At 36.9% G+C, this 17,791-nt stretch overlaps 1 protein-coding gene across 1 annotated transcript in view; it reads left to right on the top strand.

Annotated features, from left to right (window-relative positions):
- Positions 1 to 1,336: 1,336 nt before the first annotated feature.
- The window catches only part of SYNE1 (spectrin repeat containing nuclear envelope protein 1), a 198,065-nt gene continuing 181,610 nt past the window's right edge, over positions 1,337 to 17,791 (top strand). The window contains exons 1-5 of the mRNA XM_072410249.1: positions 1,337 to 1,611; positions 7,383 to 7,444; positions 14,427 to 14,522; positions 15,718 to 15,801; positions 17,015 to 17,107. Of these exons, the coding sequence (XP_072266350.1) occupies positions 1,533 to 1,611; positions 7,383 to 7,444; positions 14,427 to 14,522; positions 15,718 to 15,801; positions 17,015 to 17,107 (414 nt within the window). The 5' untranslated portion in view covers positions 1,337 to 1,532. The remainder of the gene's footprint in view (positions 1,612 to 7,382; positions 7,445 to 14,426; positions 14,523 to 15,717; positions 15,802 to 17,014; positions 17,108 to 17,791) is intronic.

The following is a 17,791-nucleotide window of genomic DNA, read 5'->3' as shown; positions in this document are numbered from 1 at the left end:
AGATATTACACTGATCTGTATACCTTATGGAGGTGCTGTATACATTGGGAGATATTACACTGATCTGTATAGATTATGGAGGTGCTCTATACATTGGGAGATATTACACTGATCTGTATAGATTATGGAGGTGCTCTATACATTGGGAGATATTACACTGATATGTATAGATTATGGAGGTGCTCTATACATTGGTAGACGTTACACTGACTTGTATACCTTACAGCCAATATATTTTTTAAACTCATAGACATTTTTCTTGCTCTTACTTTTGTAAACATGCTTATATTAAGCCCTGAAAGCTCCTGCAGTGATTTTGATCTGGGGTTGTTGAAAAGAATGTCAGTAATAGGATTCAAGTGAACTGCATCAGTGATATTTAAACAGTTTGAAATACAGCAAATTTGATCCAGCTGTTGAGCTCATTGTTTATTCATGCTTTTTTTCACTTGTATGGCTATACTGCAATGTTATATTAATGTTATATTATATTAAATGTTATTCAATGTTATATTATATTAAAGTGATTTCAATCGGTGCTTTAGTTAATAAAAGCAAACAAGCTGAGGTTTTGCCCATGCAAAAGTATAGGGATGTTAGGGTATATTCCAATTGTAAATGTCTGAGGGTCACAATTTTCTTGAGCAATGAGCAGTTTGTGCCTCTCAGGTCAGTTTAATATATACCAATGTTTTTGGCTATCTGTATGGGTGCATTGTTCATACAGTTTTTATTTAGCAAATCATTTTATTTAAGAAAAAAAAAGAGAAACTGATGGATGCAGAATTAAAGCAAAGGATTTATTTCAGTTCAGTCCATTCACTGTGCTACAGTGTATGATTGCCCATACAAAGGATAACAGATGAATGCTTCTGGTGTAAAACACATTAAAAACACACATTACTGGCCATATTGCTAACTCCAGCTCCCATTTAAGCATCGTTTTTTTTATTTATAGTTTGAAGTATTGTAAGCTTTATGTTGGCACAATAAATTCTAAAAATTATAAACAAAAGGTAATAAATAAATACAAATATATATATATATATATATATATATATATATATGGTGGTATTACAGCACCGCACTGATTTGTGTAGATGACACAAGCACACATTTCTACACCTTACCTCCCTTGCCATGCTCTTCTTTCCATACACTACAAGCGCATCATCTGATGTGTGCAGAAAATTGCTTGCTTCAGCGTAACAGCTTGTTTTCCTTGGGTTGTCCTGAGCACAGGATAGATTAACTAGGTTGCTGACATCACTGGTTCCTCTGAACGGATTGGCTGTGTTTTGGGAAGATGGAATAGCACATCAGGAAGACACAATGGTGGCAGGGGATGGAGCAGGGATGACTATTGCAGAACAGCTGCTTGCTAGTAAGCCTGTGGATGGGATCTCTGCTTTGACATGGTGACACAGAATCATAGGCTGGAGATATCCAACATGCTTTGGGGGATTAATGGCTTTCTGTAACAAGCAGATAAGCAGAGCTGCTGTGATATTACTACATTGGTGTGGACTAGTATGGCTTTATATAGAGAAGTTGGTACCCGGAAGGTTACTTCAGTGAATTTGGTTACTGGATTTTTTCAATATCTCCGGGGTAAGTCAGCCTGATACCACTAATTATTGTTTTTGTTACCTAAATATTTGTTTCAGTGACTGGTAATTAATATTGTATGCATTACCTTGTAATTACACAGTGGCTATGCAGCTTGTTTTATATACAATTATCCTTTTTTAATGGTATGCTGTTTTTTTTGTGCAACTTTTAAGTTGAGTTTATGAACGTTTGCATTTGTATATATTTTAAAAAAAGTGCTATAGCACAATTCTTTGTATTAGCAATGGCGTCAGGTGTTCAGGTCTGTTTTAAGTGAATATGTCAAATGTAAGGAGGATTATAATGAAGTGGAGGAATGCAAGCATTACTTTTAGTTTAGGGTGCTCTTAGTGAGTAATCAGCAGTGGAAATGCAATTATTTTCCATCTACAACTGAAAGCTGCAGAGAGCTATTATCACCCAATGCAGTTCTGTGTTTGGACACATCCTTTACTAAAAAACATACTGGTTATGTTGCACTACCTAATGAATGCATGTCTGCCAAAAGAATTTAAAATGAGCTAGCATCTGTTGTATATATAGCATGCAGAAGGTTTAGAGTTGCTGTCAGGTTTCATTTTTATTATTAGTGTGTTGCAGCACTGATCTGTTCACATATAGTTGGTGATGGGCTTTTAGTAGAACTCTAGCTATAAAAGGGTCATCATTAGTATTTGCATCCCACAAAACTGTTTAGCAATCCACTTCAACGTCTGACCACTAAGGAGAATAATTGTCCTAGCAGTGGCCGCCTTGCGCTCTCCCTCCCCCTTTCCTCTCCATAGAACAGAACGGAGCAGTCTATCTGACAGCGATCATTCCTAAAATTACAATAATTTCAAATGATAATTATTGAGGGGAATATACCCCATTTAAATGTATTTGCAGGGACAGGTATTCCTATTAGTAGATATTCCCTTTACTATTACTCTGGTGACAATGTTGGATCTACTCTCGTTCTCTTTCTCAGTGACAACACAAATGACAGTGAGGGGGAAATGAGGACACAGAAAGCCATGGAACCATATTTATTTTTGTTTTATAGCTCAGAATCCATTTCTGGCATTATGAAATAGCTTTGGAAGAGATTTTGTTGCAGTCTGTGACTCCATTGAGATATCCTCTCACTTCCTGTCTCTGTGTCACTAGGACAAGGCATAAGGAAATCTGGAGTCCTTCAAATAATCTTGAAATAAATTCTACCTCTTCTATTACAAATGTCACCATCATGGCATTTTTTTCTTATTCTGTCTCTGGAACCAATATGGTGGAAATCTAGGTAACATTTCTAGCATTCAAGAGTGATGTATCTTGTAAAAAGAAGGGGATCATCCATAGTCTAGAAAATATATTTGATGTTACTAACTCAGAGGAGCTCACAATCTAACGTCCCTACTATGGTCATATGTTAGTACCTGCTCCATGCTGTGGGCAATTATTGCGGAACTTGGTATGGGTGAGCTTTTGCCATAATCGGCAAGCACATCATACTTGCCATTTATTTCACACACTTATATTTTACCAAGCCCCGTGCAATGATGACAGGTCCAAAACATCTGTCACAGGTCCCGAATATCTCTCTTGAAGTCGTTATCTTCTCTGCTGACTCTTCTGGGTTCACCACAATCCTTGGTCATGATGGTGATGTATGCACATGTACAGGAATTTATTTGTCCCCAGCATCTATGTCAATTTTTGGCAGAAAACAAAAACCCACAGCAGCCAGGACAAAGTGTTTGTTTTTTTAGCAAAGGATACTTTGCATGTCTTCTTTGCCAAAAACCTCTACCTCTTGGTCACTTTTTATATTTTGATTTATACTTCCGTTTTAAGAATAAATGGCAAAGCAGCTCAATACAGCGTGTGATTAACATTGGGAATTAACCCTCATTTTGACCATTTTTTTCACCCAAAGGAATGGCTGCCTCTATATTGAGATTTTAGCCATGGATTCAGGAATAGCTGGCCTTTTCTTAGGTACAATTTCAGCTTAACATCTCAAACAAGCCTGTTGCTGTTTTACCAAGTACCGTTATGTAATGTCCTTAACAAGAATTTGGTTTGTAAAACAATGACCATTTTGTGCAGCCAATGTTCCCATTTTCTGTTCTCCCATAATGAATTGCAGCTAAGGAGAATCACTTGACTAGCACCACTCCATTAATTAGGCCGAGCACTGAGGCCAGCAAGAAAATCAATAGTTTCTTCTTGGGAGTCAGGGCGAGATAAAGCTCACTGCACAAGGTTAGAAGGGCACTTCCTTTTGTACTGGAACTATGCAGTGTTTATACAAGCCACAGGACATTGTGCCGGTTTATCAACTGCCTTATTTTTGTTGGAAGTAAAGTTGCACTATAAAGCCTAGAGTCCGAATGCTAAGAAAGTCATATGAACAATTTAATAATATACTAGAAGTAACATTGAGACACATTGGTCGTATTATGCAAGCATTTAAATACTCAGGCCATTAAACGCATCTCACTGGAACAATGCTGTGCTTTTAAAATGTTACCTGACTAAGGTTTTCTTTTATAACCCAATCCTTGCCCCTAAAGGTCTGTCATATGCCTACTGTGCCTATGAAGAAGAGGACATGCCTACGCAGAGTTTTTTAGTCTATGAAGCGTGATTTAGGGTAGCTCAAGACTAGATTTGTGTAGACACTTTTGGATTTCAAGTGGGAGCTTTTTTATTCATCCCTTTTCACATCAATACACAAATGCCGAATATTTACAGCTGTCTCTAACTTGTAAAGCATTCTTTGTGAGGGGTAATTAGGGCATCTGACCTGGGCCCCACAGCCAGCAGTATTCCTGAACCGGTCTTCCCTGGCCATGCTGCTCAGATTTATGCTGAGTAAGCACCTTCATGAGGACTTTTTACCATCACAACATCGCACTGTGCAACCCTCATCCCCAGTTAGCCACATCTGGCATGACATCAGGTGGATGGGAGGAACCAGTAATGTCACCATGCGGGCATGTCCAATTTTTTTTATCTGGTGATCATGCAATTGTCTGACAATCCTGGCTTATCAATGCATCTATGAAGAAGCAGTGCTGTCATCCTGGGACAGGAACTTATTTTGGAATATAAAACACCTTCCCTCTTTTCTATGAACTACAGCTTTTCTGTAGGTCACATATAAAGCTGGGAACAATTATATTAACAGTCAGCAGAAGCAAACAATGCAACAAGTTAAGTGCAGGTAAGTGGTGTCACCATGCCAGTATTTATTACCATAATTAAACGGAATTGTTTGCCAATGGTATTAATACCTATTAAAATAGTGGGTGGGGGTTGCTATACAACATTCCACATACTGGTGCTTAGAATGAAGATTCCACTGATAAATACTTTTTTTTACCAGCTGCTTTATAAGTTGCATGCTTATTTCATTGCTTTGCAGCTTGTCATAATACATTTTTTATCATTATCACAGACATGTCTTAGTTCACTTTTTTGGAACAGGAGGCGCAAAAGCAATATAATTTTTGCTCAATGTTCATAGTAAAACAAGGAGCACACAATGCACATTTCTGTGCAATCAGCTAAATAGGTTTAGGGAAATTAGGTTTTCCTTTTGAAATGACATTACTATATTAAATCTAATGTAAAATGAATAATTGAGTTTGCATCTACGTGTTCCATAAATTGGTATGTATGGTCATATATAAATGAACTTATGCCCATGTCCAAACGGCACAACTGGGTATATGTTTTGAACAACCAGTAGAAGCACTTTAAAAGTGACATTAACTTAAATTGTACATATCTCTAAGGTCCCATTGTTCAACTAATACTATAGAATGCTAATTGCCTGAATGCAAAGCTGCAGAACAAGTTGTGTGACAATTTGGTGAACACCAAATTCTTCACAGATAGATCCACTTTAAGTGATCAGTTTGTTTATGGATGATTTAATGAAAAAAGCCGAGCCTATAGAAAGCTCTATAGGGGCTGTAATAACGATTGCTTTCAAAATTAATTGTCTAACAATCTAATCAGAATACCCAGGAATAAATGGGCCCTGGTACTTAGTGTTTATTATATAATGATAAAATACATATCAAGAAAGGTTAAGCTTAACCCTAAGGCTAAGCTATACTATTGATTACAGTAGATCCTAAAGAAGGGTTTTCAGGTTTACCTGGAGATAATTGCATTAGATACTTAAATATAAATGTATTTCAAAATTTTAATATTAATATTCTTTTTAGGATGGTTGCGGACAGACAGCTCGATCTGGGCAAATAACCTCTTTTTGTATTTTAATAGAGGTCACATTAGCACCTTTCAGAAACCTTATCTCACACACACATCTCTATGGTTGCTTGACAGTTTTTTCAATTTTTTACGTACACACTGCCAATGGTTCTCTCCTGATAATCGTCGCAGAGCTGATATCGGACGAGAATCTGAAGTTTGCACAGCGCGCGTCATCATCCAAATGACCGTCCTGGTGGATCCGATGAACGATGAATGATTGTAATGCGAGGGAAGGGAGGGAGGGCGCAGCAGGGTGCCGCTCTATCGTTTTCCCCCTCCCTTCTCCATAGAGCAGAACGATGCTGTATGTACAGTACTCATTCATGCATTGTGCAGTCCTTAGTCGTTGGAAAGGATCGTGAAAGATCCTTTCCAATGACTATAATTGGAAGTGTGTACGCGGTGTTACTGTGGGGAGGCTTCAGATAACAATAACAAACTGGTCCTTGATGTGTAATCTCCTACCTGTCAACACATACATTATGGGTTTTGTGATTATCATTTTGTGTGCTTCATTGGAAATTGATATAATATATATTGCCAGTAAAGAACTAAACATGCATGGGTCACTTCAATTGGACCTGCTTTTAACATGAGGTACTGTATGCTTGGCTTTATGCTTAGGGATGGCTAAAACATTGTATTTCCTTACGTCTATTTCTAATAAAAGAAATCATGGCAAACAAATTAATTATTTACCAACTAATTTCTCTTCATGGAAGGCTCATTAATATTTCATAGGGAAAACACTCCAGTGCTGTAGACAAGGTCTATGTGAAAGTGAAGTTATGGGAGAGCTGTATAGCCAGGATTATTTTACCAACAATGATGTCTGCATCTCTTTCCTGTTGAGGGAAGGAAAGGCATATCACAACCTTTATGATTAATGGCACAGTTTTCTCTGATGAGAGATTCATTTGTAGTACCCAAACATATTTTCATTATAGATGTTTTGCTATGTTTTTCCAGTTTTGAAAAAAGTTACCAATAGTTAATGAGATCATATATACATTTTTTTATTAAAATGTTTTATTAAAAGTCAACTTGTCAATTGATAACTGTAAATTGTCAGTTCTGTACTTGTGTCCTTGTTGAGCCTTTATCAGCATTACATGCAGCGTCCAGAGAATAGCTCTACTTTTGCAGCCACTTGCAAACACCCGAAAAATTCAAGCAGTGACAGCCTGTTACAGCTTTTACTACAGCCCAGTTAGTCCAAAAATTCCCTATAGATAGTAGTACCAAGAAAAAAGGTTAATCAGTAAATAATTCTGTCCTTTTCTATACATCGCACTATTTTCCACTTTTAATATTTAGTAATTCACCATGTATTGTTATATATGTAATATTTGTATTGAACAGCCATCATTACTTTAGTAAATCACTCTTAATGTCAATAAAGGAATGATATAGTATTATACGGAGCAATGTTTTAAAATGTGCCTTATACAAATCTTATTGTGTTAGCTGCTGTACTAATTTACCATTGTTTTCTTCCACAGATGAACAAGAAGCAGTGCAAAAGAGAACCTTTACAAAATGGATCAATTCACATTTGGCTAAGGTGAATCCCATCCCCATTCTTTTTGAAATGTTATAACTCCAGGCAAATATTAAACTGATTTATGTAAATATTGTTAGACTGCAGGATTAGATATTAAATCAAATGCTCCCATTCATTAGCCCTTTTTAGGAAAAGTATATGACAGACAATAGGCAGGAAATAAGTAAATGCCTGTGAACAGTAAGAACACCAGCAGAATTAATTAGAGATAATTTAGTACTAAGGGGTGTAGTATGGATGTTTGAACCCTTTTTACTTTTCAGATTTTGTTGCATTCGTCTGGGACTAATATTTAAATACATCATAGCTATGTTTCCAGAACACTAATCAATAAGTATTTCCACAATACAGTTTACCTAGGTCTGTGGAAGACGTATTATCATGCAAGGTGCTATAAATTCGTAACAGAGTGTATATATGATTTCTGCCATACAGTCTAGATTACATTAGGTATATATTAGGCAATGGACTTTTAAAAAAGCAAATACATACCTAATCATGTAATGGCTCTAAATATGCAGTATGGCTGATTATCTAAGTTAATATTATTACAAGCTGAGTACATTCTACACAATTTTTATTCCTCCGTTAATACTTGATAATTTATTTGGAATAGTTCATGCTGCCTATCCCCTTGGTTGAAATGTTAATAAGGTCTTGAGGGGAGAATTAAATTATCAGCGACAGTTTTTCACGTCTCGCCTAATTTAGTTAAGTATGTTACTAATTAAACGTGAATTTTGTTACTGAATAATGCCCTGAAATATTGACCATGCTTTAATTGTCAAATGATCTTAATTTATCTGTTTATAAATGTTACTTATAAGAAAATTGCCATCTACAAAGTTAAAAAGCAATTGGAAAATTAATTTAAATATGACACTAAACATAGTTGGGAAGCTGCATCAATTTATCTTTAAAAGAAAAATACAAAAATGTATATATATTTTTGTCACTACTTCCAGCTTTAGAAATGTTATGAATATGGTGCCTTCTGTACATTGGAGTGCATCGAACATATAGTGAGGTGTGGCAGATCCAACGATGAACGACGAATGATCGTAATGAAAGAGGAGGGGGGAGGGGGCAGTTGGGTGCCACTCTGTCGTTCTCCCCCTCTCCATAGAGCAGGACAGCGCTGTATGTACAGCATTCGTTCATGCATTGTTCAGCCTTTTGTCATTGGTTAAGATTGTGAAAGATCCTTTTCATTGACAATTATTGCACGTGTGTACGCAGCCTTACTAAAAACTTTGCAGGCACCATAATAAGAGCGAATGTAAACATTCAGTGTTGTCTTTACATTCAAGCCCTGGGGTTTACCAGGGTTTTAAAGGTTGTTTAAACCTTGTACCTTGTAGAGGGACCAAAGGTGGAGCCTTATTTGTAGGTGTACCATATATTCTAGGGAAGAGAAGTGGAAAAAATAATACATAAATAAACATATATAATACATATATTACAAAAAAACATAAACTATATCAAGTATAAAATATAGCACTCATATTTAAAGTGTACTCCACATTTTTATATGTGGGCTTTCAGACCTGGGCAGAAACTGTATCTAAAACTATAGGGGCTGGCATAGTTAAACTCCTTCTGAAAATGCCATTGACCCAGTCTTTTTTTGGCTTTCATAACTGGATACAATGATGCGGGACAGGCATGCAGATCAAAAAAGTCTGTGAACTTTGAACTCCGGATCTGTAGCCTCATTCTAAATCAGTAGTTTATTAAGTTCTGAAGCCGCAGCATCAGCATGACAACCAAAACTCAATAATAATAAAAGCACAATAATAAAATCTTGCATACTCCCTTAATACAGATTTCTTTTAAGATTACCTAAGCTGGTATGCTTCTAATTTTTTTCATTCTATTATGTGCTGCATGTGTTGCTTTTAGAGAGAAGTAAGTGCAAATATTTTTGGTACAGATGGCAAAAAAAAACTGACAGGCCCTACTGTTTCCTCATTGTGTCCAAAGAAAACATGTATGGAAGGAGTGTCACTTTAAACTTCTATACAAGGATTGTATATAGTGTTTGTAGGTAGCTAACATTCTACATGTTTTATTCAAAGAGCACATCAATGTTTCTCTATTGGGGAAATACAAATGTAATACTTCATCCATGTTTACCACAGTATTTCCATGTAGTCATCTCTGCTGGAAGTGGAGAGGAAGTGCTGAATCTCATTGTCAAAGCAAATGTTAAAACGGATGAGCTTTTTTTTCAAATCCTTGTATGTTATCTTGATATTGGCACCATCCGTTGGAAACTATTATGACACCTTTAGCTAAACAAGCTTGCCAAGTGAAAAATGATGCTCTTAAACTCCAGTTATCACACCTCAGCAAAATATAAAATCCATCCTAGAGTCAATTATATCAGTGGAACATTTCAGCAGCAGAGACAGTATAGTAAAATGTCATAGCAACTTTATACTAAAGTGCACTGCTTCCTCTTCCTATTCTTGAATTTGAAAATTATTATTTATATTTAAATTTTTACAGCATATTATAGTCTTATGGTACAGATAGTCCCCGGGTTAATCCGACATACGGACACCTCCTAGATATGAACAGAGCTTCCCTGCGGAGGCTTGAAGGGGGGAGGGGGGCGGTTTGCATGACTTGCAGAAGAAATCTTTTGCTAAAGCAGCTGATGTTGTGAGTGATCTTAGGTGGGTGAGCTCTTTCTGTAGCCTCTTGTAACTCTTTAATAATCAAGACAAACTCTGCAGTTGTTTCCTTTTGCATATCAAAGCACAGCCTTCTCCAGAAGTTAATGAATGTTTAGGCTCCATAAAGTATTTTTTTTTTGCTTTGTTTGTGATTAAATCACAGTGAGGATTTTATACAGTAACTGACACCACGCTGCCTAATAATATGTTGAGACAAACATCTGTCCTAATTGCATTTATTAAAATAATGTACCTGTTCCGACTTACATACAAATTCAACCTAGGAACAAACCTACAGTCCCTATCTCTTATGTAACCAGGGGACTACCTGTATTGTTGTTTCACATGTTGCAGTGTCTTTGGAGACAATGATTTATGATCTTTTATGATATTAATTCAGAAAAAGATGATCTTTGAACAAACGCACTTAAAAAGTTTCCCCTATTGCAAGCTTTTCCTTTTATTCCTGTTCAGGTGGCAATTCAAAATTTTGTATTTCTCCCAATTTTCAGTGACAATTATCACTAACACAAATATAGAGGGTAAAGATTATTGGTGGGGAAAACAGCAATAACATATGAAAGGGGTTCAAAACTAATAGGTCTTGGCATTAGACATGTAATTATTCCTTAGGAATTAACAAAATTACCCTGACATACAAATAGACACACTCCAGCGGAAATAACTTCTGAGCAGGGCTTTTTATAGTCATTGGGCACCTAGCCAAGAACCTAGGGTGTACCTAGTGGGTAAGGTGCAGATTGCACTCATTCATTATGGAGCTATTTAGCATTATTGCATCATTGTGACAAAACATTGTACATGTGTTATAAAGCAGGTGAACAACTTAAAATATATATTCATTGCGTAGGTAAGACTGCTACATTGTAGTACAAGTTATACAGTTGATAATACACTAATTAGAGACACTACTGTGATGTTTCCTTTATAGATGTGATTTATAGAGACATATGTTCAAATCTAACATAAAAGTTTTATGTCTGTTGATAATTGGGTTTGTGATAGTGCCAGGTAATGTCTGATCTGGATGCTGGATATCCTTTCCTGACCTGACTGACAGATCTGCAGAGGTTACAGTGGCATTAAGAGGTTAAGGTTATTTAGAGGCCAAGCTACGATTTTCCTGGTTCAGTTAAGGGTTTTTTGTTGTTACCTGACAGTTTCTTATGTCTTTCTTTAGAAGAGATCTATCATCTTCAAGTCACAGGACAGCACTTCTGTTGTAACAAAGACTTAGGCAGGGCTGAGTCAAAAAGAAGGTGGGCAGTAAAAATACATAAAAATAATGCACGTGACACCATTATTTGTTTATATAACAGTCATAGTTCTGAATATGGTGATGGTGTTTACCAGTAAAAGTACCATGACAGATCACACAGATAGTGGGTACTCCCATTAACCATATGCCATTATACTTAGAGTCACTCAACCCCAATCGCAGGGTACTTAGCCTCCCATTAACTTCATGATCACCAAACACCAACTGTTTTCATTTTCCATTATTCCACCAAAGAATGAGATATTCACCAATTTTTTTTTGGCACTGTTAATGACCCACCATCTTTGCAAAGACATCTCCTAACAAAGAGAACTGACATAAAACAAATCTAAAATACCAAATAAATATAAAGTTAACCAACTACAGAACAGTAAAGATTCACATTTTGGGCTAAGTGGGTAGGACTTTCTGTTTCCACAGATGTGCCTGAAAAAATGGAACCTTCTTTATGCCCTGAGCCTTTACGATCCTTGGCCACATTATCTATTTTGCTGCCTGAGCACATTCACTTATCCAGCCCACCCCTGTCAATTCACCTTTCTTCTATGTTGTATTTAGATTAGGGTGTCCATTATACCATTATAAAAGGGGTCCCTCTCTGTTGGATTTGTATTATATGTTGGGTGTTGGAGTATGCAAATGGTTAAAGAATAATGTCAGAAAAAGTCAAGCTATTAATATATATAATCTGGGATCGATCACTGGGGGTTGCTCATGGTAACAGAATGCTTACAGGGCAGATTAGAGGCAGCAGACTCCAAAAGTCCAAAACAACAGCAAGCTCTTTTATGTTTAGGCAAGTGTTACATAAGCACACTCTCCAGCACTTCACCACAAAACAATAAACAGTAGCCCGGCTGGGCCTCTGGCACCTTTCCCAGCCTGGAACACACTTTCTCTTAAGCTGGAACACTCTGGCTCTCTCTTCAGCCTGGAACCCTCTGGCTCTCTCTCAGCCTGGAACCCTCTGGCTCTCTCCTAGCCTGCAACACTCTGGCTCTCTTTCAGCCTGGAATCCACTCTCGTTCTCTTTCAGCCTGGAACCCTCTGGCTCTCTCTCAGCCTGGAACCCTCTGGCTCTCTCTCAGCCTGGAACACACTGGCTGATCACATCCTTGCCTACCTTGCACCTGCCTATAACCCAAATCAGGATTGGGTTGGGCCAAGGAACCCACACTTTCACTACCTTGGTCGGCTCCAGGGCCCTAAAGAACCTGGTTTCTTCCTAAAATACCTATACATCAAATAACACTTTAATTTCCCTGGAGCCTTTAATGCACTTTCCCTGACCTTTTTGGGACACACTGTCACAGTGTGTGTGTATATATATATATATATATATATATATATATATATATATTTGAGGGGTGCTGAGAAGTTCCTGGCTTTGCCCAGAAAGAAGAGAGCCAGAGTTATGAAATAACACATTTATTTAACATATTCTGAGACTGAGACCTAAGACTGATGCACTTGGTACAGCATAGTTGCAGCTTTTCTAGACCGTTCAAATAAAAGTCCTTTGGTTGGGCCGCAAACCAGCTCTCAGCAGCATCTTTGTCGTCAGAAATGACCTCCTTCAGGTGTTTTTTCAAATTCGGGAACAGATATCAGTCCAAAGGGCCCAGGTCAGGTGAGTAGGAGGGATTGTGGACCAATTGGAAACCCGGGTGTTCAATTTGGCAGCCACAACGTTGGACGTGTGCGCAGGAGCACTGTCCTGCAAAAAAAGGGTCACTTTGGTCAACTTTCCACGGTGTTTCATCCTAATTGCCTCCTTCAGCTGGTCCAGGAGGTTAGCATAATACTGTCCGGTGATACTAGAGCCATGAGGTAGGTAGTCCACCAACAGAATACCCTCTTTGTCCCAGAAAACAGACACCATGACTTTTTTGGCCGATTTCTTCAGCTGCGGGGACCTGCTGTGGCGCCATTCCTTTCACTGTTCCTTGTTTTCAGGATCATAGATGTGGAGCCAGGTTTCATCTTCAGTCACTAACCTAGCCAAAAAGTCTTGTGCAGATTCAAAATGGGCCAAAACGGCTTTGGATGCTTCAACTCGTTCCTTCTTCTGATCACTGTTCAAACATTTCGGTACCCACTTTGCTGAAAGCTTGCGCATGTGTAGGATAGTGGTGATAAACCCAACACGCTCCTGTGAGATGTCAAGTATCTGGGCTATCTTTTTTGCGGATATTCGCCGGTCTTCAATAATCACCCCATGGACAGCATGGCAGGTTGCCGGGTCAGTTGAGGTTGGGGGCACCCACTGCGGGGCTTATCTTCAATGGTGAAATGCCCAGTCTTGAAACGAGATATCCAGGTTTTTACAGTGCTGTAGGAAGGTCACTTCTCCCCCAGTGTTGCTGACTTTCCCTGTAGAAACAAAAACTTCATGACGGCCCGTAACTCCAACGACGTGAAACTTGCTTGTGCCTCTGCCATCACAGCTTCTCACTAAAAGAAACAGTTTTAAGAATCGCAAAGACCTGATATTTGCACAGTTACATACTAAGATATTAGGCTCATATGCCCCCACACTCATTTTTTTATTTCATCTGTAAGCGGGCAAAGCCAGGAACTTCTCAGCACCCCCTCGTAGACAGAGATAGAGAAAAAGAGGTGACCCTACCATGTACCTGTTAAATCTCAATTTTGAACGTTACACAATTGCTTGCATTGTACCGGGGCCAGTAGGAAAATGCATATACATTTACACTATGCCTTAGACACCCTAAAGAAAGCGGGTAAAGTGGGCAATTTTGATAAGATATTTTAAATACAAATAGTATAAATGTTTTTATTATGTGCACAGCAGCACAACTGTTCAAAGTAAACACTTTTAAACCAGCAGTTAGTGCAGTTATTCTAGTATTACTAGTATTATATGGTATAAAAGCAGCATGTTTATATAAGGTTACAAAATCATATTTCACATAATTGTTCACAAATATGTAATTGCAATGTATAACCCGGACCTTGCTGTTGTTTTTCTTCATTTTAGAGGAATCCTCCGTTAATAATAAATGATCTTTTTGAAGACATAAAAGATGGAACAAAGTTACTTGCACTACTGGAAGTATTGTCTGGCCAAAAATTGGTAGGTAACAATGAAAATGTCAAAAACTATTTTTTAGACCCTAACTTTTCTGTTATTTAAATTTGGATGTATATCACAATTTCATCATTCCTCTGATTTGAATTTCCTAAAACGAAGGTTTTAAAATCAGGTTTTTATATTTACAGTTTTTTAAAAAATAATTAAATGCTTAATAAGCCTTAACTACTTTTGTGAAGTCTGGTGAATTAGGCAAGTTTGGAATGCAACATTTTGAGAGTATGTTTTCGTCAATTCTGTAGTTAAAAATGCTTACTGTTAGTTAAGAAAGGTACTTGCAGACAGTTTTGTTTTTGCACCCCTTAGAAACATTTTAGATATGTATGTTCCCTAGGCTAGCTTAGTTTGGCATGCAATGATGAATATGGAAAATGCACAGCTAAAGGAATGTCAAGGATAGCTACACAAAACATTTACTCTATACCTCCAAACCTTTTTCCATTTATACAAATGTATAAGTACTTTATTTAAGGAATGTGCATTACGGAAATGATTGCAGCTTTTGGCACAGAATCACCTTCATATTAGAAATAAAATATTCCTTTATCACAGTTGTCCCCTATACATTCAAAACCGGTGCTAACAGGTAAACACAGGTACCTAGATATCACCAAATCTGGATCCAGGAATGTTTGCATGTTTGTAGGCTCCACTACACGTCTCGCCAGCCCTGTTCATGGGGCAATTAATCAGCTGTCGTGGATTATCCTAACCAATGACCAATATTTCCTTAGCGACAGGTCAGTGCCTGCAGGGCTTAACTCTCCATCTTCCACAAACACAAACATGCAAATTTACTCAATGCAAACATGTTTGTTGATTTGTAGATTTATAGCAGCAATGATTGTTATGGCTACAAAGCCAACAGCTATCCCTTGGCAGCTTTTAGTATTTGGCTTGAATTATTTTTTCAGGTTAGGTGTCCAGAATGAGGATATATATATATATATATATATATATATATATACATACATTTATATATATGTAACAAATAGAGTTATAATAAAAAATAACTATATACAGATAGAATAACTACACATCTTTATCTTTTTTTTAATTATTTTTACTCATAATGTTACAGTTTTATATTTTGGAACTGAATAACTTAAATGTATTTATTGTATATATATTTTATATTGTATAGTTATTGTATATAACTTAAATGTTTTTATTGTAGCCTTGTGAACAAGGAAGACAAATGAAGCGCATTCACTGGGTAGCCAACATTGGGGCAGCACTAAAGTTTTTGGAAGGCAGGCGGGTAAGTTTATAAAACAGATGTTCTTCACTGATTTTATGATTGATGTTCATTTCTGCATACTGTAATATCCCACTTGACTTTGTTTAGAATGGGCAGAGCAATGCTTATACCTTCCCATTCTTTTAGTTATTTTACATCCTCTTTTCATGTATGTGTGTGTGTGTGTATGTATATATATATATATATATATATATATGAACATCTGATGATGTTGATGACCACATTATTAATCAGCTTCCCACTGGTATTTCTACATATTACAAATGCATCGTACACCGTACAATTATTTGCATAAGCATGAATCTAGGATTCTAATCAGAATATCAAAAGAAGACATTTTGTTTATAACTTTTTTCCTACAAAGGTCCCACTGTGTTTATCCTGTGTTCCTTTATCACAAAAACTCCCATCACTTTTGGTCTGTACGGTGCATTTATAATATGTATGATATTCTTTGTCAAATATACAATATGCTCAAAGATGTATCCTTTTAAGTACTTTTCAAGATTGAGATTTCATTTCAGAAACAGAAATTTAAACAGGTGGAATATTGACATATGGTTGAAAGCATGAAGATTTATTCTGGTGAAAACATATTATTGGTTCAAATGCATTATAAAATGGCATATGTGAAATGTGTGACTGTGTATGCCAATCATGGTGTTGGTATGGTGTAAAGGAAAAAATGTGTCAGGCTTTTTAACACAATGCATTTTACTTTTACATGCAAGTCTATATACAGAGGATCCCCGGTTAGTAGTTTCTTAGTAGTAACTGATTTTCAAATGGGATATACAACTAAGCATGCTATGTTTTATATTACTGAGTAGTTTAGAGTCAAGGATTTCCTTTATTCAGCTAATGCTTCCTTTACTTCTGTTGAGCTCTCAGGGCAGCTGTATATGCCTTTAGCATGTACTTTGCTTTTAGTTTTTTATTTTATTTCTGTTTTTTTCCTAATTTTCTGTTTGGCATGTCTGTATAGCAGCAAACAGCACCACCTACAGGTGATAGGTGTAATATGTTACATGCAGTATATTGTGGACTGATCTTCAGTGTGCCCTACTATCCCTGCATAACCAATAAACATGCCATAATTAGATGTACAAAACACCTTCTAAAATAATTTGAGGCAATTCAATAAAAGAATTGAGAAAAAATACAGAAAATACAGTTTTGCATTGATTCACTTTTGTTCTCTTTTTGTTCCTAGATCAAACTAGTAAACATCAATTCAACAGACATTGCAGATGGAAAACCTACTATTGTGCTTGGTTTGATATGGACCATCATTCTGTATTTTCAGGTATTTGTAATTCAGGGGGAAGAAATGGGTGAAATGTAGAGTTAACATTTCCTTTAAATGACAGTGAAAATCTGTAACAAAATGCAATGAAATCAATAGTCAAGATAAAAGGTTTCTTATGTTTCTTTCCTACTAATGCAATGGGTTTTAAATGGTTATTGATGAATGCAATGTTTTATTTAAATATCCTTGATCAGTTCTTTCAGATCTTATGCCAATAAACTGGCCTTTATTCAGTGCCAAAACAACAGTTGTATGGGCTGTTATGCGGCCTTGGGCAGGCGGGTTACCCCATTAGGAAAACTAAACTGTTCCTTTATAGAAGGTTTGTGGTCAGACATTAGGGTCATTGATTGCCACAGATACCTCCCTTTGCAGTAAGAAACATTGTTTAGCTGTCTTAGGCTTAGTCTACACGGACTGTTTCCCCAGCGCTTAACCTGAGGCTTTTAAAGCCCAGTTTTGAAGTCCCCATGTGTTCCAATGGGCTAATCTACACCGTTTCCTTCAGGCTCGTTTATGAGCTTTATCTTAAATGTTGCTTGCAACGTTTAAAAAATTAAAACGCAGGATAAACGCGGGAAAACACATAAAAACGCTTGAAAAACCTACCATTGAACTCAATGGAGGCTTTTACAAGCGTTTTTAAGCTTTTTATGAAAGTTTCCATTGAAAACAAGGGGG

The sequence above is a fragment of the Pyxicephalus adspersus genome, chromosome 4, assembly GCF_032062135.1.
Source record: "Pyxicephalus adspersus chromosome 4, UCB_Pads_2.0, whole genome shotgun sequence".
NCBI lineage: Eukaryota > Metazoa > Chordata > Amphibia > Anura > Pyxicephalidae > Pyxicephalus > Pyxicephalus adspersus.
Note: the sequence above shows the minus strand (reverse complement) of the source record. Positions and strands in the feature narration are given on the sequence as shown.